The following is a 23,232-nucleotide window of genomic DNA, read 5'->3' on the forward strand; positions in this document are numbered from 1 at the left end:
GAACATGAGATGCTGCACTGAATAGTCTCTCACTGTCTGTGCTGGTGCTTGGGGCAGATAAATACCTGCGTGCAATCCGCGCAAGCAATGGAAACCGGCCTTTGTTCGCGCGCCAGTAGTCAAGGGGATTGTCGCTTCTGGCAATGGGTAGTTCAGCTAGATACGTCTCTATTTGTTGTGCGGCTGCGCTTGTTCCAACACCGCTACGAATCGGGGTGCTTTCCTGTAAAATTTCGTCAAACATCTCAGAAAGTGAGGGGGTGTATGCCTCCTCACTTGTACGTAACCGTTTCTCAGGCACCATTTGCGGTGCGCTCCCCGTCGAGTTTCTTCCTTCACCAGATGTTTCAATCTCCGTCAGCTCTTTTAGTGTCATTTCACGCACTCGCTGCTTTTTCTCTTCATCAAAGTAATGTTCTTTAAAGCGCGGGTCTAGTATAGTTGCAATACAGTAGAGAGGGTTGGACTCGGTGTCTTGAAAGCGCTTGTTAACAGCCTCCAATAGAGTCTTTTTAGCTGTTTTTACACCGTGATCTGTTTCCACCTCTTTTCCAAGCAGACGCTTCAGTGCTGCTATCAAAGGAATAACCTCTGCAACCGAGGCTTTAGCCGAGCTTATTTCCTTGGTCATCTGTTCGAATGGGGCGAGAAGAGACACTATGTTTTCCATTAGCATCCACTGGTGTGCACTCAAAGTAGCAGGCAGATCGTAATCTGTCATATAGGCAGCTATGACCAGCTTCTGTTCAAGTAGACTTTGCAACATGTAGTACGTACTGTTCCAGCGAGTAGCTACATCTTGCTGGAGTCGTTTGGGTGACATCCCAAACTGTATTTGCAAATCTTGCAGTCGGGAATAAGCAAGCGGAGAATGTTTAAAGTGTCCCACGATTTTTCTCCCGATTGCTGTTATTTCTAAAATGCTGCGCTGACTCAGCACTCCTTCATTCACAGCCAACTGAAGCGTGTGTGCCATGCATGGTATGCTGTTCAGTCCACTGTCCTCCATAGCCTTTATCATATTCCGTGCATTATCTCGGACAATCGCGTGCACATTAGACTTCTCAATGTGCCAAGTGTCAAGCATTGTAGACAAAGCATCAGATATCGCTGCTGCAGTGTGTGACCCAACAAACTCCCGTGAGTGAAGCAAAATGTTTTGCAATTTAAAATCGTGGTCAATCCACTGCGCTGTTAAGCTAAGCATGCTAGTTGGGCTAACGTCTGAGCTCCAAATGTCTGTGGTAAAACTTAGAGTTTGTATGTCTGTGGACATGAGCTCATGAACGTGTTTTGCAACTCGGTCATACATTGCAGGTAGACATGTTTCTGCAAAATAGCGTCTGCTTGGCAGTGTATAACGCGGCTCAATATGTTGTATGAGCCTACGAAATCCAATGTCCTCCACGACAGAAAATGGTTGGTCATCTAAGGCAATGAATTCCATTACTTTCTCAGTAATGCCATGTGCTTTGGCACTATCATTTGCAAATTTCTTAGCCTTTTCAAAGAGTGTGGCCACAGAGGGTGTTTGTGATGTAGTTGAGGTACTTTTAACCAATGTTGTTTTGCGGTACTCCTCATGTTCAATTGGATGTCGTGATTTCAGGTGGTGTATCAAACCTGTTGTCGAAAAGTTCTTTGGCACCACACCCCCTCTTGAGATTTTTGCAGAACAAATGTTACATATTGCAACTTTGGTGTCCTCATCTGAAACTTTGAAATACTTCCATACCGCTGACATGCTTAATCTTTGATAGGCAGACGCGTGTTAACAGCTCAACCGTGAGTGAAACCTAAGCGCTTGCGCACGTGAGTGAAACCTAAAGCGCTTGCGCACGGATGGGAGGGGCGGCGGGTGGGTGACATAAATTTTCGGTTTACGTTTTCGGCTGGGGGTTTTTTTTCGGCCCGAAACCGATAATGCCATTTTCGGCCGAACATTTTCGGCGGCCGAAATTTCGGTGCACCCCTAGTAAATGCATTTTTATCTCACATTTGCTGTTGTTAATACTATTGGTTTGGTTTTGGGTTTAGCGTAGGTGGTACATTACTTTCAAAGTTTAAAGTTCATCTGTTTTGTGTTAAAAAAAAGAGAAAAGAACTGAATGTGCTTTTAGCGCCACTCACTGGACATCTCATATTGAAAGTGTCACGAAACATGCATAAACAAGCAACGCAATATCATTTTGTTGCCACAGACACATTTTTCCAATGAGCCTGTGTTGCACATGTCTATCAGAGTGTCTCTTACTGTCTGAGTGGGTGGTTCTTGGTCAAAATAAGCTACAATGTGGAACAGACTATATGTTGATGATAGTCAAAAGCAAGACTACTCACAACCACACAATCATCCTCTGGAGGCTCTTAGTGCTTCACAATCCATATTTTTGCTGTAAATTCACACTTAGTGTGTCCTCATTTTCCAATTGTTGAATTGTGGCTGCTCATTGTATCTGTCACTGCCTCAAGCTATTTATTAGGAGCAGAACTTATAACCAAGGGTCTCATCAGGATAGGAAAGATTACTGCTGGCTCATCATCTACTGTATCTCATAATAAACTAGTCTTGGTTGATTTGACTCTGTATAATTGTGATGCAGTGTGTCAGAACGCATGATGATATTTCTCAGTGGCTCTATTGTTTCTGGATCAGCTGTTCGAGAGGTGACGGTTCTCCACACTGTCAGCACTTTCACAGTGTTGACTAACAGAGAGAGAGAGAGAGAGAGGGAGAGAGAGAGATGACCATCTGACTGAGCAGGACTCTTCCTGTTTGACACACGCCCAGAGAACTTTATTTCAGTCTGACTTCATCCAAATCACCTAATGTTTGAGACATATTAGCTATGCTTTAAACCCTTAGCTCCCTACACACACTTTTCAGGCAGAAAAATTGGAAAGACTATTCCAAAAAGAAGGCGGGAAATGATGCTCCCTTGTAAAAAATACCTTGTTTTGTCCAAATTCAAAAGCAGCACCGCATGTAAACTTCGTGGGTAATGGCAATCCCAGAATTAGAGGAAAATATTGGGCAATGTCAAGATTAATCAGGCTCAAATTGTGAAAGAATGGTTGAGAGGGAGCATGAAGAATCAGCGAACATGAGTCCAGACCTTAAATTCATTGAAAGGCACATCACAGCATTTATTTATTAAGAGGTGCATCAATGTTTGGTTAAGATCTTGTATTGACAATGCAAGAGTCCAGCAAACTTTCAATGAATTTTAAGTTTTGAAAATGACTCTTCATGCTCCCTCTCAACCATTCTTTCACAATATATATTATGGATAATTTAAATGGCAAGCGTCTTCTCAACTTTTTGGAAGATAACTTATTAACAATAACATCTTCATAAAAAAATGTCTTCTAGTATTGTGAGTCACACTTACTTTCACTTCCCTTTAAACACTTCTCAAACTAAATGAACTTGAAATGACTTGAAACATGAGTGTATCTGTGAGTAAATCACTGAGGATATCTGAAGAGAAGGTGAACAGATAAACAACATTTACAAATGACATACAGTAAAAGGTGATTCTAACTGTATTATTGTAGTATTTACTAAGATGCTATAGCCTGGAATGTAGCATATAATAAGATCTGTATTATACAAATCTCAAAGGGAAAAACCGCATATTGATTAACTAAGAAGGACATCAGTCCCATGACCTCCATCCGTACTGGGAAAGTGACTGAACGCCCTCAACCTCACGTGTCTTCTGATATCTGAAGTATATGTGCGTACAGTTGTGTTGTTGCGACTTGTTTTGAGGGGGCAGATCTGGATTAGATTCATATCTGCAGCAGCGAGAGCGATGCCTTCCAGCAAGAGCTGTTTAAAGGGAAAGAGAGCAGCAGTGTGTGCCACTGAGTGCTTGTGTTGTTCACTGCAGTAGGATTGCTTTCACCCGGTCCCGATCCCTTTATTTTTACCCTGTTATTCGCTCCGTCTCCTCCTGATGAAGTGCACTGGTTGGCTGAAGGGAATCTGAACTGGTCAGGCTCATATAGGCACAGAGCCAAAAAAGTGGGCGGGTTCAGGATGAGAGTTAAATATTCATGAAGAAAGGGATCACAGCACAAGGAGAAAAACCAGTTAGATGGGATAGAGAGAAAAAAAAAACGATTAGGAAATAGATATGCAGAAGTGGAACATATGGTTGTTTGGCGTTTACAAAGCTTGGATATTTTCAGCCTACTGTTATTTCCTCTTCCAGTCTATCATGTTGTGACAAATTTCAAAAATAGATTTTTTTTTTTTTTCAAAGGCACCACAGGATTTGATTTCAATTCAACGACGTTGTTTTTTAGATGCGATGAAGGTGTGTGAGGTGTTTGGTAATGACCGTGGCAGCTCATGCTCTGCAGTCTCGGAGGAAGGTCACCTGACAGACGCTCAATGTAATCTACCTGATGGTTCACTCTGATGTCATTGGAAGGAGCTATTATACATGTTCTCAAGGGCTTTCTGAGGTCCTTTATTTAGGAATACCTGTAGTTGACATTCAGGAGAGCTGTTGACCAGAAAGTCTGAATTTGCCTCAGTTGCCTTACCAAATAATGCAATTCTCCTCAAATGAAAAAGAACCACAGCATACATTTACATCTCTGATTCAGTTGGCTTGTGATGTTACTGTTAGTTATCATTGTAATTTTGCAATTTACAACACATATTATTTTGCAATTTGGAATTTGCAAAAAAAAAATTTTAGCACCTCCTCGCAGCAGATCTTCGTTTGTGTGTGTGACGGAGGGATTCCTGACGCTGTTTTGACTCCTTTACACATTTTATAAGCTCTTCACAAGTTCTCAGCTGGTCAAAATACCATCATGTAGGCTATACGCACTGAATGCTGATGGTGAAAATTCAGCTTTACCATCACAGGAATAACATACATTTTAAAATATACTCGTATGATGTCACGCAACGTAGATAATAGAAACTCTCACAATGAGGAATACTTAAAGTAGACAGGCTTGAATATCCAATACTCAGGAAACATGATGAACGAAGGGGACAACCACATATACATGATATATACATGGAGCTAACAAAGGAGCTTGATGAAATAATTAATGAACACGAATCAACTAATCAACAACGGGGAAACTAGGTCACAGAGGGCCGAACTGAAAACACAGGAAAGACCAGACATGTTACAAAAAACAGTTATATTAAATTGTAATAATATTTTACAATATTACTGGTTTAACTGTATTTTTATTTGTATTAAAAAAGATTAGATTCTTAGGTGAAGATAAAAGATTAACCCCAAAGTTTTGAACAGCAGTGAACCTCGCAATGGATTTTATTGATTTTAAATTGGATCATTTTGAATGTTTACCCCAAGGCGTTTCCATGCAAAACAACACAGCTCAGCACAAAAACAGCCCAGTACAGATGTACAGCCAGGCATTCATGTGCACAAGGTCATTGCAGGATAAAGGAAATACATACACAGCAACGCACGTCGTACACAACTGTGATTGACACCACACACACACACAAAAAAAAAACACAATAGAGTTGAGCGCACTTTATAAAACACTGCTGCCTGAGCAAATGCCTGTACAATAATCTTCCTCCCCACCGCACGCTTATCAGAAAGTCCATCCTCATTGAGATTCAGAATGAGAGTGGGGAAAAAGTCTCCCACCTTCTAGCACTTCATCCTCTTAAAGATTAACATATGCAATTACATAATTAGTAGGCTTTAAAAATAGAAGGCCGCTCTGCTGAATGCATTTGAACTCAGCCATGCTAGATTAATACCTGCACTACTGCTGGAGAGCTTTACTAGAAAATGTGTGCGCTGGCATTTATTGGCCCTATTTTACTGATCTAAGCACGTGGTCCAAAGCGCACGGCACAAGCACACTTAGGGCGACGGGAAAAATGGTCGCCGCACCCGGCGCATGGTCTAAAAGGGTTATCTCTATTCTCTTAATGAGTAATGGGTGTGTTTTGGGCGTAACGTGCAATTAACCAATCAGAGTCTCATCTCCCATTCCCTTTAAAAGCCAGTCGCCGTGGCGGATTCGTAATTTACATGGCGGAGTTTGCAAGCGGAAAAACTGAATGCGTCTCCAGAGAGGAAATGGATCTACGGGACAAGCCGGATTCCACCATATCTTTATGTACACAATAATAATCTTTTACATTGTAATCCTTTTATTTTTAAATATTTGGCATGTTTGTGTGCTGCTGCGCGTCCCTGTGTGTGTAATAAGCAGAGTGTACACGCATTGTGCACCCGCCTATAGGCTCACATTACTAACGCGCTCTTTAAATAACAAAAAAAAAATACTGCTCCATTGACTTTAGACCAGGTTTCAGTTGTTCAATGGTGCAGTCTATTTCAGTTGCCTCTAAATAGCAATGCGCCGTCAAGGCGCCTGAACACACCTCGTTATCAGACCAGCACACCCATGGGCGCACAGATGGGCGCTAATGCATTTGCTATTTAAACAACGTGGCACTGGACGTGAAAATGATAACTGCGTCGGGCTGAAACTGGCAAAAAACACTTGCGTCGTGCCTGGCACCGCATTGCGCTGGGTGTATGATAGGGCCCTTAGTGTTTACTTAGGTGCGGGCTGGACAACCTGTCACTCACATGACATCATCACAGCAATAGCAAACCACAACCATCCAATCAATTCCCCATGGACAAAATCAAGTCCCGCTCTACATTTGCTTGATAAGCCGTTTCATTCGTATATATACGTCCCAACTGGGAAGAAAAGTCTTTAAAAGTGTGAAAAGACCTTGAGGTGAATGGCTCAAAAAAGTGTGTCCTTGAAATTTAATGAGTATCATAATGGAAGAAATAAATTGAAGGTTTTCAAATATTTGAGCACAGTTCACGAGCCACAAACAGGTGCGTGTGAGTCCTGTCAAAAGTTATTATATCTCTCTCTGTGCCACGCAGTGCTTGGCAGGACTCAGTCGACAGACAGCTGGTATTCAACAGCCGTAAGGTCTTGTTGAAGATACAAGCACATGTTGTCTGTTGGATACTGGTCACTAGCATACTGGGGTCCCTACCAGGCTCTTTAACTGGATAAACCCCATCCGTCTTTCGGAACAACATGCAAAAATAAAATAAAAATACTAAATTAGCAATAAACCAGATTGGACTACCAGATTGGACTAATTTATTCTGGATTTAGTCATGAAAGCCACAGAAGCACCAAGAAATTAGTGATTCATGTTTTGGATGATGTCATTTTTCCTGAAGCAAATTTTAATAATATGTGTATGTGTTTCACTCTCTCTGAGATCCCAGAGGAAACTGTAATGCCGGCTACAGACTGTACTATCCTATAAGATCCTTACAAATCACACTGTCCGACATGGATCTGATAAACTTGGGTACGACATGGATGTAGACTGTACGATGATGACACCTATTGAATCGTATACGACGCAAGTTAGTATAGAAGAATAAAACGTCATCAGCATGCGCTAGTAATAAACAATAGAGAAAGATGAATGGCAATTTGGCAATTGTGGTTTTTATGTGTGCTGAAAAAAAGAGGAGGAAGCGAAAGAGACACGGTCATGGCTAGGGGAAAGAGGCTGACTTAGCATGCCAATTTTGCAAATGGAGTTTGAGGAAAGTAGTTTTAAGTTTTAGCGTCATGTCACATTGATCAATATGCCATTTCATGTTGCATTTTTATTGGTTAGTCAGTAGACTTTGGTCGTAGCAACAAACACACTGTGAGATGATCATGCTTAATTTATGCCACTGCCAGAAAATGATCGCAGGCTATCTCTGGTTGCAAGACCGTGACAACGGCCGTCTTTAAACCTCTCTCAGTGTACGACGTAGGACCACCGCTTAGGAGTCACGACCACAGAAATCACCACGACTGGTCATCTTTTGTCTGGGACAGCCCAAAATCGTACAATGTGTACCGGGCTTAAGAAAGTATCTTAATACTGTACTGCTGATTCATGGGCCAATAGTTTTTTTCCCATCTATTAATTTATTCCAAAACACATTAAAATGAAATTCATACATACAATGACTTAATTGCACCTTTTCTATAATGAACTTTTTTTTGTTTTTTTGTTAAGTGACAAAAAAGGATAAACTGTCCACATTCTGAAACAGAAAAATAACTGGACATTTAACTAGCACAGCAAATGCTCAATGCTGTGTAAGAGAAAATAACCCGCATGCATTTTGTGCCTGTTATTCGAAAGCTCTGCGTAAATGTTGTAGCAGCTGAAACAAGACTCACTGTAAAGCCGTGGGGCGTTCTTTAATTGAGGGTGACAGGACAGTCTCTGCACTGCACACTCAGCAGTATTGACACTAACCTTGAGCAAAAGTGTCACTGAAAACACGACAGTTAACTGAATATTTCACAGCAATTAACACGACTATGGTGCTTCCGTTCATGCTGAATAGGGAATGCTTGGTTTAGCCTTTAAAGGGATAGTTCATCCAAATATAACTTATTTTGTTTTCCACAGAGGAAAGAAAGTCATACAGGCTTGGAATGACATGAGGGTGATTAAATAATGACAGATTTGAAATTTTCGGGAGAATAATCCCTTTGGGTGAACTTGTCATTTTGTTGATTGTATGATATGACATACGAGAGACCTTTTCCGGCTTTTATTGTTGTAAGTCCCCTGATGAAAAGGAACTTGATTCATCGGTTTTCTGTCGGACAGGTGGTTATTAATATCATTTCTCTCTGTCTGCTTGTCAGCTGCCGTTCATCCGTCTCCAAAATGAAATCTGCTCAAAACATTATGCAGTCTGCACGTGCACCTTTCTAGAACACTGTCCAATTTTTTTTTAAACATCACGACTTCAGGGAAAATTTTAGTATTCGCAAGAACTGCTGATGAAAAAACAAGACACGATAATAACGTTTGTCTGAGACACTTAATCAGGAATTTAAAAATGGCAGCAGATGTTCCATTATATTTCTTCTATCATAGTAGAAGGTGTTTCTGTATAATAAAAATAATGAAAATAACAGGAAGATGAAAGCTTCCTGTAGACAGCTTGCCATCTGTGAACAGTTTCCTGTAAGGAACAGAAAGATACAGCAGATCTGATACAGTATGTGTGTGTGTGAAGGTATGTGACAGCTTTGACTGGAACATTAGCATCACTACATCCTTCTGGTACTAATAATGAAGTACTAATGATTTAATTAGACTAAGGGTACGCTTTATGGCCGTACCAATTAACGGTTCCAGCACCCAGAGGGAACTTTTTTTTGTGTGCGTGCATGCTTTAAAAAAGTGAGATAGTATGGAATGTACTATATTTATTCAGATGCTGCCGGCCCAATTAGTGAAGTTAAAAGTAAAGTAAAAGGCTGCTTTAAATCCAAATAGGAGTTTTTCACTGGAAAACTTTTGCATACTCTTGTAAAAGGTTTGCATTCCTCTAAGAAACTTTGTGATTACTCGTAAATGTTTAGTGTCCCCCCTAGCAACCAAGAAACTTTGTGATTAATCGCTAATATTTTGCACTCCCACAAGAAACTTTGTGGTTAATCGTAAAAGTTTTGCACCCCCCAAAAAAAGCGTTGTGATTAATTGTAAGCGCGCTGTGCCCCAAGAAACTCTGCGATTAATCGTAAATGTTTTTGCACCGCGGGGAAAAAAACCCGGTGTGATTAATCGTAAATGCGTGGTGCCCCAAGAAACGTTGTGATTAATCGCTAATATTTTGCACCCCCCAAGAAACTGTGTGATTAATCGTAAAAGTTTCGCACTCCCCAAGAAACTTTATGATTAATCGCAAATATTGTTTGTCCCCATGAAACTTTGATTAATCGCAAATATTTTGTGTCCCCACAAGAAACTTTGTGATTACTCATAAATATTTGCACTCCCCCAAGAAACTTTGCGATTAATCACATATATTTTGTGTCCCCACAAGGAACTTTGTGATTAATCGCAAATGTTTTTGCGCCCCCTAGAAACTTTGTGATTAATCGTAAGCATGTCGTGCCACAAGAAACTTTGTGATTAATCGTAAACGTTCTGTGCCCCAAGAAACTGTGATTAATCGTAAACGCGTTGTGACCCCAAAGAAATTTTGTGGTTAATCGTAAACGCGTTGGGACCCCCAAAGAAACTTTGTGATTAATCGTAAACGCGTTGTGCCCCAAAGAAACTTTGTGATTAATCGCAAACGTGTTGTGGCCCCAAAGAAACTTTGTGATTAATCGTAAACATGTTGTGCCCCAAGAAACTTTGTGATTAATCGCAAACGCGTTGTGCCCCCAAAGAAACTCTGTGAGTAACCGTAAATGTGTTGTGCCCCCCCAAGAAACTTTTGTGATTAATCGCAAATGTTCTGTGCCCCAAGAAACTGTGTGATTAATCGTAAATGTTTTGTGCCCCAAGAAACTTTTGTGATTAATCGTAAACGTGTTGTGCCCCCAAGAGACTCTGCGATTAATCGTAAATGTTTGTGCCCCCAAGAGACTCTGTGATTAATCGTAAACGTGTTGTGCCCCCAAGAGACTCTGTGATTAATCGTAAACGTGTTGCGCCCCAAGAGACTCTGTGATTAATCGTAAACGTGTTGTGCCCCCAAGAAACTTTGGGATTAATCGTAAATGTGTTGTGCCCCCAAGAGACTCTGTGATTAATCGTAAATGTGTTGTGTCCCCCAAGAGACTCTGTGATTAATCGTAAATGTGTTGTGCCCCCAAGAGACTCTGTGATTAATCGCAAATGTGTTGTGCCCCCCAAGAGACTCTGTGATTAATCGTAAACGTGTTGTGTCCCCCAAGAGACTCTGTGATTAATCGCAAACGTGTTGTGCCCCCAAGAGACTTTGGGATTAATCATAAATGTGTTGTGCCCCCAAGAGACTCTGTGATTAATCGTAAATGTGTTGTGCCCCCCCAAGAGACTCTGTGATTAATCGTAAATGTGTTGTGCCCCCAAGAGACTCTGTGATTAATCGCAAATGTGTTGTGCCCCCCAAGAGACTCTGTGATTAATCGTAAACGTGTTGTGTCCCCCAAGAGACTCTGTGATTAATCGTAAACGTGTTGTGTCCCCCAAGAGACTCTGTGAATAATCGTAAACGTGTTGTGCCCCCCAAGAGACTCTGTGATTAATCGTAAACGTGTTGTGCCCCAAGAGACTCTGTGAGTAATCGTAAATGTGTTGTGCCCCCCAAGAAACTTTTGTGATTAATCGCAAATGTTCTGTGCCCCCAAGAAACTTTTTGATTAATCGTAAACATGTTGTGCCCCCAAGAAACTTTGGGATTAATCGTAAATGTGTTGTGCCCCCAAGAGACTCTGTGATTAATCGTAAATGTGTTGAGCCCCCCAAGAGACTCTGTGATTAATCGTAAATGTGTTGTGCCCCCAAGAGACTCTGTGATTAATCGCAAATGTGTTGTGCCCCCCAAGAGACTCTGTGATTAATCGTAAACGTGTTGTGTCCCCCAAGAGACTCTGTGATTAATCGTAAACGTGTTGTGTCCCCCAAGAGACTCTGTGAATAATCGTAAACGTGTTGTGCCCCCCAAGAGACTCTGTGATTAATCGTAAACGTGTTGTGCCCCAAGAGACTCTGTGAGTAATCGTAAATGTGTTGTGCCCCCCAAGAAACTTTTGTGATTAATCGCAAATGTTCTGTGCCCACAAGAAACTTTTTGATTAATCGTAAATGTTTTGTGCCCCCAAGAAACTTTTGTGATTAATTGTAAACGTGTTGTGTCCCCCAAGAGACTCTGTGATTAATCGTAAACGTGTTGTGTCCCCCAAGAGACTCTGTGATTAATCGTAAACGTGTTGTGTCCCCCAAGAGACTCTGTGATTAATAGTAAACGTGTTGTGCCCCCAAGAGACTCTGTGATTAATCGTAAATGTGTTGTGTCCCCCAAGAGACTCTGTGATTACTCGTAAATGTGTTGTGCCCCCAAGAGACTCTGTGATTAATCGTAAATGTGTTGTGCCCCCAAGAGACTCTGTGATTAATTGTAAATGTGTTGTATCCCCCAAGAGACTCTGTGATTAATCGTAAATGTGTTGTGTCCCCCAAGAGTCTCTGTGATTAATCGTAAATGAGTTGTGCCCCCAAGAGACTCTGTGATTAATCGTAAATGCGTTGTGTCCCCCAAGAGACTCTGTGATTAATCGTAAATGCGCTGTGCCCCCCAAGAGACTCTGTGATTAATCGTAAATGTGTTGTGTCCCCCAAGAGACTCTGGGATTAATCGTAAACATGTTGTGCCCCCAAGAGACTCTGTGATTAATCGTAAATGCGTTGTGTCCCCCAAGAGACTCTGTGATTAATCGTAAATGTGTTGTGTCCCCTAAGAGACTCTGTGATTAATCGCAAATGAGTTGTGTCCCCCAAGAGACTCTGTGATTAATCGTAAATGAGTTGTGTCCCCCAAAGAGACTCTGTGATTAATCGTAAATGTGTTGTGCCCCCAAAGAGACTCTGTGATTAATCGTAAATGTGTTGTGTCCCCCAAAGAGACTCTGTGATTAATCGTAAATGTGTTGTGCCCCCAAGAGACTCTGTGATTAATCGTAAATGTGTTGTGACCCCCAAGAGACTCTGTGATTAATCGTAAATGTGCCGTGTCCCCCAAAGAGACTCTGTGATTAATCGTAAATGTGTTGTGTCCCCCAAGAGACTCTGTGATTAATCGTAAACGTGTTGTGCCCCCCAAAGAGACTCTGTGATTAATCGTAAATGTGTTGTGCCCCCCAAGAGACTCTGTGATTAATCGTAAATGTGTTGTGCCCCCAAAGAGACTCTGTGATTAATCGCAAATGTGTTGTGACCCCCAAGAGACTCTGTGATTAATCGTAAATGTGTTGTGCCCCCCAAAGAGACTCTGTGATTAATCGTAAATGTGTTGTGTCCCCCAAGAGACTCTGTGATTAATCGTAAAAGTGTTGTGTCCCCCAAGAGACTCTGTGATTAATCGTAAATGTGTTGTGTCCCCCAAGAGACTCTGTGATTAATCGTAAATGTCATGTCGGTTGCAGCAGAGAGGAAGCAGGATCTTGGTGCAGCAGTCTTTATTCAGAAACAAACTCAAATCTTCAAATCAAAAATCTCAACAACAGGAATACCAGGAACAGAACAACCAACTTAAAACGATATTGACAGACAAATAGACATGATTACATACACAGGCAAACAAGAGGAACTAACGACACTAATTAACAAGACACACCTGAACTCAACTAACACAATCAGTAACCAATGATACAAACAGGCAGAAGACGGAGGAAGACTGAACTAATTAACAGGTTAGAAGATTAACTAGTAAATAAACTGAGAGATTGTTTGCACTAAGTGCAGTCTTCTCCTTTTTCCTATCACACTTCAGCTCGGAGAGGCATTTATTTCAAATAAACTTGAAAACAATCTATTCGAAAAGTGAAAGTAAACTGACAAACGGGTATTTTATAGGCCTATAATTGAAATTTGGATGCAATATGTGCAGCTCATATTGTTACACCCCAAAAATACTTCCTGTACTTTCAAAGACACCTTTACTGATCAGCAGGTTCAATATGGTTAGGAGTAGGTGTAGGGGAAGGCTCATTAGCAGTATCCATTTATGATTTTAATAAATATTATACATATATGTATATATATTATATTATAGTTTTTCCTCAATCGCTTTGGCAAATTTTTCTAATCAGTCTTAACGTTCTCTAAACTGTAATTGCAATTGTCACAACTCTTTGCTGTAACTTTAGAACTCTATTGCATGTCTGCTAGTAACACCCAAAACATTTAATTCATGTGTCAAAACCAAGTTATCGTGTCAGTAAATTGGCAAATGCCACCAAAATAAAATGTAAATGACACTAATCAAAATGTTTAGATGTTTTTTTTTTTTACCATGGAAATATTTGTTATATACAAATGTCATGATTGTCTTATACTTTTGTGTTGCTACTGGCTGCTTTCTATACTATACACTGAGCTTTTTAGATACAGATTTCAACAGAAAGTAAGATTTACTTGGATAAACTGTAATGAATATGTTTTGCATACTGTTTTACAATGTCCTACAATACATGGAGGTGCAAAATGTATTTACCACTATTCATCTAACACTATTTACACTTACTGAAAATAGCATCTAACACTATTTACACTTACTGAAAATAGCATATAACACTAATTACACTTACTGAAAATAGCATCTAACACTATTTACACTTACTGAAAATAGCATTTAACACTATTTACACTTACTGAAAATAGCATCTAACACTATTTACACTTACTGAAAATAGCATCTAACACTATTTACACTTACTGAAAATAGCATAACTACTATTTACACTTACTGAAAATAGCATATAACATTATTTACACTTACTGAAAATAGCATCTAACACTATTTACACTTACTGAAAATAGCATCTAACACTATTTACACTTACTGAAAATAGCATTTAACACTATTTACACTTACTGAAAATAGCATCTAACACTATTTACACTTACTGAAAATAGCATCTAACACTATTTACACTTACTGAAAATAGCATCTAACACTATTTACACTTACTGAAAATAGCATAACTACTATTTACACTTACTGAAAATAGCATCTAACACTATTTACACTTACTGAAAATAGCATCTAACACTATTTACACTTACTGAAAATAGCATAACTACTATTTACACTTACTGAAAATAGCATCTAACACTATTTACACTTACTGAAAATAGCATCTAACACTATTTACACTTACTGAAAATAGCATCTAACATTATTTACACTTACTGAAAATAGTATCTACTATTCACTACATGCAAAGAAAATACTGCTACTGTCATTTCACAAAGTGCAAATAGCAACTGCCATAATTTATTATTATTATATTACGTTTTAGTATGAATGTTTTGTGTGTGTGTGTGTGTGTGTGTGTGTGTGTGTGTGTGTGTGTGTGTGTGTGTGTGTGTGTGTGTGTGTGTGTGTGTGTGTGTGTGTGTGTGTGTGTGTGTGTGTGTGTGTGTGTGCAAATTCTGAGAAATAAAACCTTTGCTTGAGTATGTATGTGCATTTGAGTATGCTATGAAATGAGATAGATGGACAGACAGACAGTGCTTTCACACGATGTTCAAACTCCAATTTGCAGCTCTATTTACCCTAGCGGTGTCCAGGTCATCTGAAGGAGGCATATCTGACAGGACTGTCCCTGGTGGCGTTGCCGGGAGTGACCCCTTTCCGAGACCATAATTACTAGAGATGACTGAAGCAGTACGACGAGGCAGGATGTCACTCTCTGTTCAGGTTTATCTGACTGCTATTAGACCCATGCAGGGTGTTCCACTAAAATAGTTCCCTCTCTGCCCGAGTGTCACACCGACTCTGACTCAGTAGAGCAGCACTGTTGCTACCCTGTTGTTTTTGCTCCAAGAACCTGGTGGGGCGTTAAAGAACAGGCTTCCAGGTTAACACTGCATGCTGATGATTCCGCTTCCTTAGATTCTATAGAAATCTTAATTTTCTAAAGAGTTGAGCATCAGCCCGATGCTAGACTGTTGTTAATGTGGTTGCTATAGGATTTTTTTCGGGGTTGCAAGGTGGTCCCAAGGCAAAAGAGTTTAAAAGTTTGGGGTTGGTAAAGACTTTTTTTTTTTTTTTTTAAGTCTTTTATGTTTACAAAGGCTGCATTTGAAAATACAGTAATATTGAGAAACATTATTACAATTTAAAATAACTGTTTTCTATTTTAATGTATTTTAAAATATAATTTATTCCTGTGATGCAAAGCTGAATTTTCAGCATCATTACTCCAGTCTTCAGTGACACACGATCCTTCAGAAATCATTCTAATATGATAATTTGATGCTCAAGAAACATTTATTATTATTTTTTAGAAATTTTGAAAACAGCATATTTTTGTGGAAACTGTGATACGTTTTTCAGGATACTTTAATAAATAGAAAAGTGTGTGTGTGTGTGTGGTTCAGGTGTACCCTATGTTTTGGGGACAAAATGTCCCCACAAAGATGGTAATATCCAAAAACCTTCTTTTTATCCCCATGAGGAAAACAGCTTATAAATCACACTGAGTGATGCAGAACGTTTTCTGTAGGGTTAGTGTAAGGGGATAGAATACAGTTTGTACAGTATAAAAATCATAATGTCTGGAAAACCCCCATAAAATATGAAAATCTTTTTGTGTGTTATAGTCTCTCCTCTTTCACATGTACCGTTTATGAAGTGTACAGAGCTTTGCTTTTTTTTACACAGCTGTAATAATGTCCAATCTCAAACAACAAGAAAAATTGCTATACCTTTGGGGTGAGGGGAAATGGTGACTTGTGGGTAAATTGATGGTGGGCACAGTGAGATTACCTCTGTAATGACACATTCTGAGCAATCGCCCTCTTTCAGCATGTGTGTCAGAGATGATGACAAGGAATGACGCAAGAGACCGTGTTTTGAGCTAATATGCCCTCAAGGAAAGAAGGATGGATCGAGAGAGGTAAAAAGACCAAGAAAGAAAGGCTAATCATAGAGGGAGGACAGATTAGACATAAATAACAGAGTTATGGTTTGGGACTTTTGATAATTGCGTGATTTGTCGTCACACACAGAAACCCCTCTAGTCTGGGATGTAATGTAAGGTCATACTTTTGGCAGGGGCTTAAAAGGTGTGTGTGTGTGTGTGCGCGCGCGTGTGTGTGTGTGAGAAAGAAACATTTGAGGGCGTCGAGGTCCGTTCAGTATCACATTCTCTTTGCATCTTGGTTTGTTCGCTGCAAATGCTTTCTGCGTTACTCTTTGATCCATTAAGCACAAAGAAACACATTCGTTTCTGTCACCACAGCGCAGACCAAACCATATCAGCCCTAGTTCATGTGCCTGAAACACAGCCAAATATAGCTCATGTGCATACGCTCGTGCAATCTAATGTCCTGTCAGTATGAACTCTAATAGTCTTATGATTGCCTAAATCAACGCATGAATGTGCGTGACTGAGCAGAGATTTACAAGCTCCTCGAGTAGCCATGTGCTAATAGGAAGACAGTATTTATGTTATAGAACTAATTGGGAGATGTCATGGCCTGTAGCTCATGTTTTTAACATGGAAGCTATTTATAACATTTTGGCAAATATATCTAAGATCTGTGGTCTGAAGGAATGTTTTGGATTCAGTTGCCATAGGAAAAATCATCCAAATTTCGGAAACTTCCCAGGCTCAAACTTTTGATTTTGTTAATATTTCTTTTCTGTAGAAAGACGCTGGCGAACATAAATAGTGATGAAAGGCAAAATGTTAAATGTCACAGATATTTAAGGAGTAATCCACTATTTTGTAGAGGGGGGTAAAATGACAATTTTCACCTGAGATTTGGAGCCAGTTTACAGGAGTGTAAAAATTACTTTGGAAAGATGAAAACATCATTATTTTATTTTTACACAGAGAAAAAAATAAAAATGACCCACATTTGGATTTTTGAGCACTAAAAAATGTGTACAATTGACCAATTTACTCTTGGATCTCCATATCTCGGGGATTGAATCATATAGGGCCTTGAAGATGAAGATGCCAAAATGAAAGTTTGTTAAGAACCAGAATCTACTTGAGACAAAAAAAAACACAAGAAGTGGGGGTTTTTAGCCGTTTTTGAACTGTCATTGTTGGCATATAATGCAACAAAGATTGTTAAAGTCAACAGATTTCACTAAAAGACCTACCAATCTCTGTGTAAAAAGAAAATAATGATGCTGCTATCTTTCCAACGTAATTTTTTATTTAGATTTGGCTCCAAATCTCATGTGAAAATTGTCATTTTGACCCCCCTCTACGAAATAATGCATTACTCCATAAAAATACATCTGTGGCATTTAAAATTTTGGCTCTCATCACTATTTATATTTGTCTTTGTACAGAAAAATATTAACAAAATCAGAAATTTGAGCCGGGGACATTTGGTTGAGTTGACACGGAATGACTTCAAAACTTCAAAAGTTTGGGGTCAATTATTTTTTAATAAATATTTTATTCAGCAAGCATTAAATTGATCAAAAGTGACAGTAAAGACTTACATCGTTAGAAAAAAAATCTATTTCAAACAAATGCTTTTTAAAAACTTTCTATACATCAGAAAGAATATTGAGCAGCACAACAGTTAAAGAAATGTTTCTTGAGCATCAAATCATCATATTACACTGATTTCTGAAGGATCATGTGACACTGAAGACTGGAGTAATGATGTTGAAAATACAGCTTTGACATCACAGGAATAAATTACATTTTAAAACATATTACTGTATTTTTTGATCAAATAAATTAAGCTTTGGGGAAAGAGACTTCTTTCAACAAAAATACATTTAAACAAGCCTTACTGACCCCAACCTTTGATCAGTAGTGTTTAAGATAATACAATAAACCTAAGACTGTTGACAGTAATGCACTTACAAGTCTATGGGTTATGGAGAGATTATTAGTAGCTCATATTTTTGTACATTTTATTTGCAAAAATGTGTTATTAGGGCTGTAAATTCTATCCTTTTGCACTAAATATGTACCTTAATTGCATTTCGAAGGGCATTCAAAGTTCAGACTTGGTCTTTTCATAATGTTTTAATAACCATCTAATCTGTAAAAACACAAGTGACCAAGTTTAAATACCTCCACATGCAGAGCATTCCTTTAAGACGCCGTGTGGCTGATATAAAAGCACGGCGCGCCTCAAATAGTTCCACATTTGTCTTGTTTGTGCTGATATTACCTCATGGCTCATATGGCTGTAGTAGGAGACCAGCTTGACAGCAAATAAAGCCCAGAGGTCACACTGTCTCTGCTGGGGCAGGTGGTTGTTCCTGGCCCCGTTCACAAGGGTATGGGACACACTAATCATCATAATGACTTGCATAATGTCGGTCTGCTATTTTTGCCTGTATGAAAGATTAGTTACCTGTAATCCCTGTCTTTAGCACCAGGTGGTCTTTTCCACACTTCTCTGTTGAACAATTATCAGATGTTGCTGTTCATAACATTAAGCAAGGATAATCGTGTGCATTTGATCTGATATAGGCTAACTGTATAAGGTTATGAGATGCAATATGCGAATGCTGGGAGAGTGAGTCACCTTCGAAAGGGAAGCATCATTTTAAAAGTAATGTCTAGACCTGGAAAAGTCATGTAAATTAATAATCTTAAAATGTCATGGGTATTTGTTATAAAGAACACACATTATATATCAGGTAGAAATTGTCATGTAAAAAAGTGATGTAAATCCAATGGGATCCCTTAAGAACATTCAGTACTAAAAACTTTCTGACATTTCTGTACATTTTTCAGTCATCTGATAATGACTGATCACAGAGTTTTGAAGTACATTTGGCTGTGGTCAAGGTGTTCATTAAATCTCTGCTGAATGCAGAACTCTTTCCAGGGCAATCTAGGTTTCAGAGGTGATTTATCTCCGGCTCTATTCTTTCACACTCTCTTCCCTTCTTTGTCATGGAGTGCTTGACAAAGTGCTTTTTGATTAAAGGTGAAGTGACATAATTTATCCTAACAACTCACACTGCCAAACCAACAGGCATTTATTATTATCTTTGGGGACAAAAATAAATTTATTGAAATGTCACAAAGGCGAAGGACACGAAGAAAATAGACTTCTTTATCTTTCTTTTTGTGATCGCTTATTTGTTTTAGGAAGTACCAAGCTAAAAAATATATGTTCTACGAACATTTTGCTAATGTTCCCATTAAGTTATTCAAAACATCCAGAAAAAAATCTTGGTTACGCAAGCGTTAAGGGAACATTCCTTCTTTATTATTTTGCAAACATTATAGGAACGGTACTTTTGAATCTTCTCTGAACATTCTAAAACGAGTAGCAACATTTTAAAAAAAAAACATTAGACAACTAAAAAACTAAAAAAAAATCAGGGGAAAAAAACATATTCCTAGCCTGGTTAAAACCATAGACAGTAAAAGGTTAAAACCAGACCATTCTCAGTTGTAACTGAGTTATGGTCTGGCAAAGCGTCATAGACAAATCATTTCCAGAGGGGCGTCACCAACGGACGTCGCGGATAGACCTAAAACCAATCAGAGCGATGAAGGAGATGACGTATGCAGAGCGGCGGAGAAACATCTCCGAGTGTTGTTCTTTGCTCGGTTTTTAACTAAAAGGAAACGTTCAAATCGCTTAAAACAGACGCGATAGCTGATTCGAACGAGTGATGTTCGACGGCGGCATCCATCTTTGTAATGTAGGCTACACAATCTGCTTCAAAATCCCAGCGCTGTCGTCATCGTGTAAAGCCCGCACCAACGTTTCTGATTGGTGCCGCGATTTCGGCGGATTGGAAATGGGCTTGAATGAGCTCTTTGCCAGACTAACTTTCAGAGCAAATCTAAATGTGCCGGAAGTTGTCTGGGTTTTCCCAGGCTAACATATTCCATGAACCATGTATAAATAACGTTTTTGTGCTAACGTTCTGAAAACATTATTAAAGGGAACATAATATTTACATTACTGGAAATGTTTGTTCAGAACTTTGAGAGACCCTTGCCAGAATGTTAGGGAAGATCTGAGAACGGTCCCTGTTAGCTGGTCACCGACTGTGTGTAATGAGAAACTGCGAAGATCACAGAAGTTCATTGGTGGCCAGCCTCAGTCTCACTGAGCGTGTGTTTGTGGATCATTCTGTCAGGCTGATATGTTGAGCTGACAGGCTGATGCTCTGTTGGGCTCAGGCTTTAACATGATGATTACTGACCTGCTTCTTCCTCAGGGTCACTGCTGGAGGGCTCACGACACTGTGTGTGTGTGTGTGTGTGTTCTGAGCCAGTTTTTGCTTATGCGAGTGTAAGAAAAAGACACAGAGAGGAGTGTCAGAGACAATAAACAGAACTTGAGTGTGTTTAATAAAAAACACGCTCTTGTTGGTCAAGATTTAGCAGGACACTTTCTAAAATATTTAAATATTTAATATTATTAATAGTAATACATTTACTATATTTATAATATTTTAAGGACTGTATTTGGTTTCACTTTATTTTGATGGTCCGTTTAACACATTCTCTTAACTATAAGTAACGTTGCACCTCCATGTCAACTAACTCTCATTAGAGTGTTAGTAGAGTATAAGTAGACTATAGATATTATATCGATATTTTAAAGTTCAAGTTCAAAAGAACAGCGTTTATTTGAAATAGAAATATATATATATACTTTGTTGTTGTTGTTTTATTCCTGCGCTCATCCTCACCCATCCACTCGTCTCTCTCCCCTGTCTAGATGAGGGGCAGACGGTGTGCCAGGGTCCCCCGGACATGCTGGGTCAGCGTCTGGCGGAGGTGGGCATGCAGCTGCGGTCAGAATGCCACCAGGGCTTGGGTTACTGGGACTACCTGTTCTTCATCGCCATCGGCTTCGTCATCTTCAGCGCCGGGACAGTGTCGGCGTGGGTGATGGGCGTGCTCATGGTTCTGTACGAGCGGTACAGCAAGAGGAAGAGCGAGGAGCTCGACAGCGACGATGAGGAGGAGACAGTCATTCGAGGGGCGGGATGTGGTGGAGGAGGAGGAGGAGGAGGAGGAGGAGGAGGAGGGGGTAACCATGGCAATGGGGACCTGAGCAAACCAGGCATGCAGGTGTGACCAGAGGACAGAGAGGGACGCTGGGAAATATTTGATGAACAGACAGCAAGCTGCGGACAGATTCGCAAAGGAGTTTTCTTTTCTATAAAGAGGTTTTAAGTGCACTTTTTAGAATGTGTCAACATTAGTTTTAGTTTAAGAGAAGAGAAGGGCAGGACAGACAGATTAGATTTATTTCTATTCTCATAGGTGGGAAAAGGACAGACAGAGAGATCGTTGAGTGGGTCACAGTGAACTGTGGTTTTGACAGATCTGGGGTTGGTCTTGGATAAGTAATGCTCTCACACACACAACGCTCTCCCCAGTGTTAGTAATGTAGTTGGGGCAGGGTGACAGCACTGTGTTTCACAGTAATGAGAGAGACAGCGAGATAGAAGGAAAATGGAAAAAGATGGATAAGGTAGAGAGGCTTGAAAACTAATCCAGTGACCGAGCTAGAAAATAAAAGCTGAGATGGTTTAAAGAAAGGAATATAAATATACAAGGCAGTCTCTCCAGACCCATGCAGTGTGAAATGAACGAATGGAAGACGGACGACTCTTCTAAACTGTCTGCGCAACTCCATGGAAAGCTGCAAATGCTTTTTTAAGGGGTCACAGACTGACTGACTGCTCAGATGATGGATTGAGAACATTATATTGCAGGGCTTAACAATAAGGCGGGCAGGCGAGTAATTTTCACTTGCCCCTCGACAAAAATGAATAGCTGCATTTATCATCAATAAATGAATTAATAAATTAAAAAGTTTGCCGTTGCTTTTAAAAACTAATACGTTTAATCAGGAAGGATGCATTTAATTGGTCCAAAGTGACAGTAAAGTCATTTAAAATGTTACAAAAGATTTCTATTTCAAAATAAATGCTGTTCTTTTCTTCAAAGAGTCCTGACAAAAAGTAGCACGTTTCCACACAAAATACAGTTTTTTACAACAACAACAAAAAAAAATAAAAAAAAACACAATTGCATGATTAATTAATGCAAGACATTTTGACAAGTCAGCACTGCCCTAATAGGGCACCTAAAGAGTCCTGAAAATCTCTCACTTGCCCCGGGCCACCAGACCATTCTTATTGTTGAGCCCTGTATTGGACGGGACATTATTGATCTCAGTAAGCCTGTATGCACTGCACCGAAAAGCCTTACACACAAGATGTAACCAGTCCAGCAATAACACCTCCAGGTGATACTGAGAGCAATAGAGGGAAATGTGTGAGTGTGTGGGTGTGTGAGTGTGTGTGCCTCGTCGCAGCAAAACCCCTATAGGTGGTGAAGAATAAAGTATGTCAGCATTCTGTAATTTTGGCAAGGCTTTAATTTTTTAATCAAATGTGATTTCTCCCGTGGCTACCACATGCCACTCAAGGGCAGAGCTAAAGTGACCCCTCTTTCCTCACATTGCACCAACAGCACTCGGGAGAGAATTGCGCCCACTGAGAGTGTCGTTTTAGTCTGCATTTTAGTTGTTTAACGCATGATAAGGAAATTATGATAATGGTACAAACACACCCAAAAATTAGTTCTGAATTCAGCACAATTCCTCGTCTTGCAGACCAGCTCTAGGCTGTGGAGGATTCAGCAGAGTAGGCTACTACAATC

The 23,232-nt window shown here is 39.7% G+C and overlaps 1 protein-coding gene across 1 annotated transcript in view; it reads left to right on the forward strand.

Moving 5' to 3' along the window:
- The window catches only part of LOC130096097 (leucine-rich repeat-containing protein 52-like), a 35,953-nt gene extending 13,639 nt beyond the window's left edge, over window positions 1-22,314 (forward strand). The window contains exon 2 of the mRNA XM_056262741.1: window positions 21,275-22,314. Coding sequence (XP_056118716.1) covers window positions 21,275-21,636 — 362 coding nt within the window. The 3' untranslated portion in view covers window positions 21,637-22,314. The remainder of the gene's footprint in view (window positions 1-21,274) is intronic.
- Window positions 22,315-23,232: the final 918 nt, after the last annotated feature.

Source organism: Rhinichthys klamathensis, unplaced genomic scaffold (genome assembly GCF_029890125.1).
Source record: "Rhinichthys klamathensis goyatoka isolate OS25496 unplaced genomic scaffold, OSU_Roscu_1.1 h1tg000196l_1, whole genome shotgun sequence".
Lineage (NCBI taxonomy): Eukaryota > Metazoa > Chordata > Actinopteri > Cypriniformes > Leuciscidae > Rhinichthys > Rhinichthys klamathensis.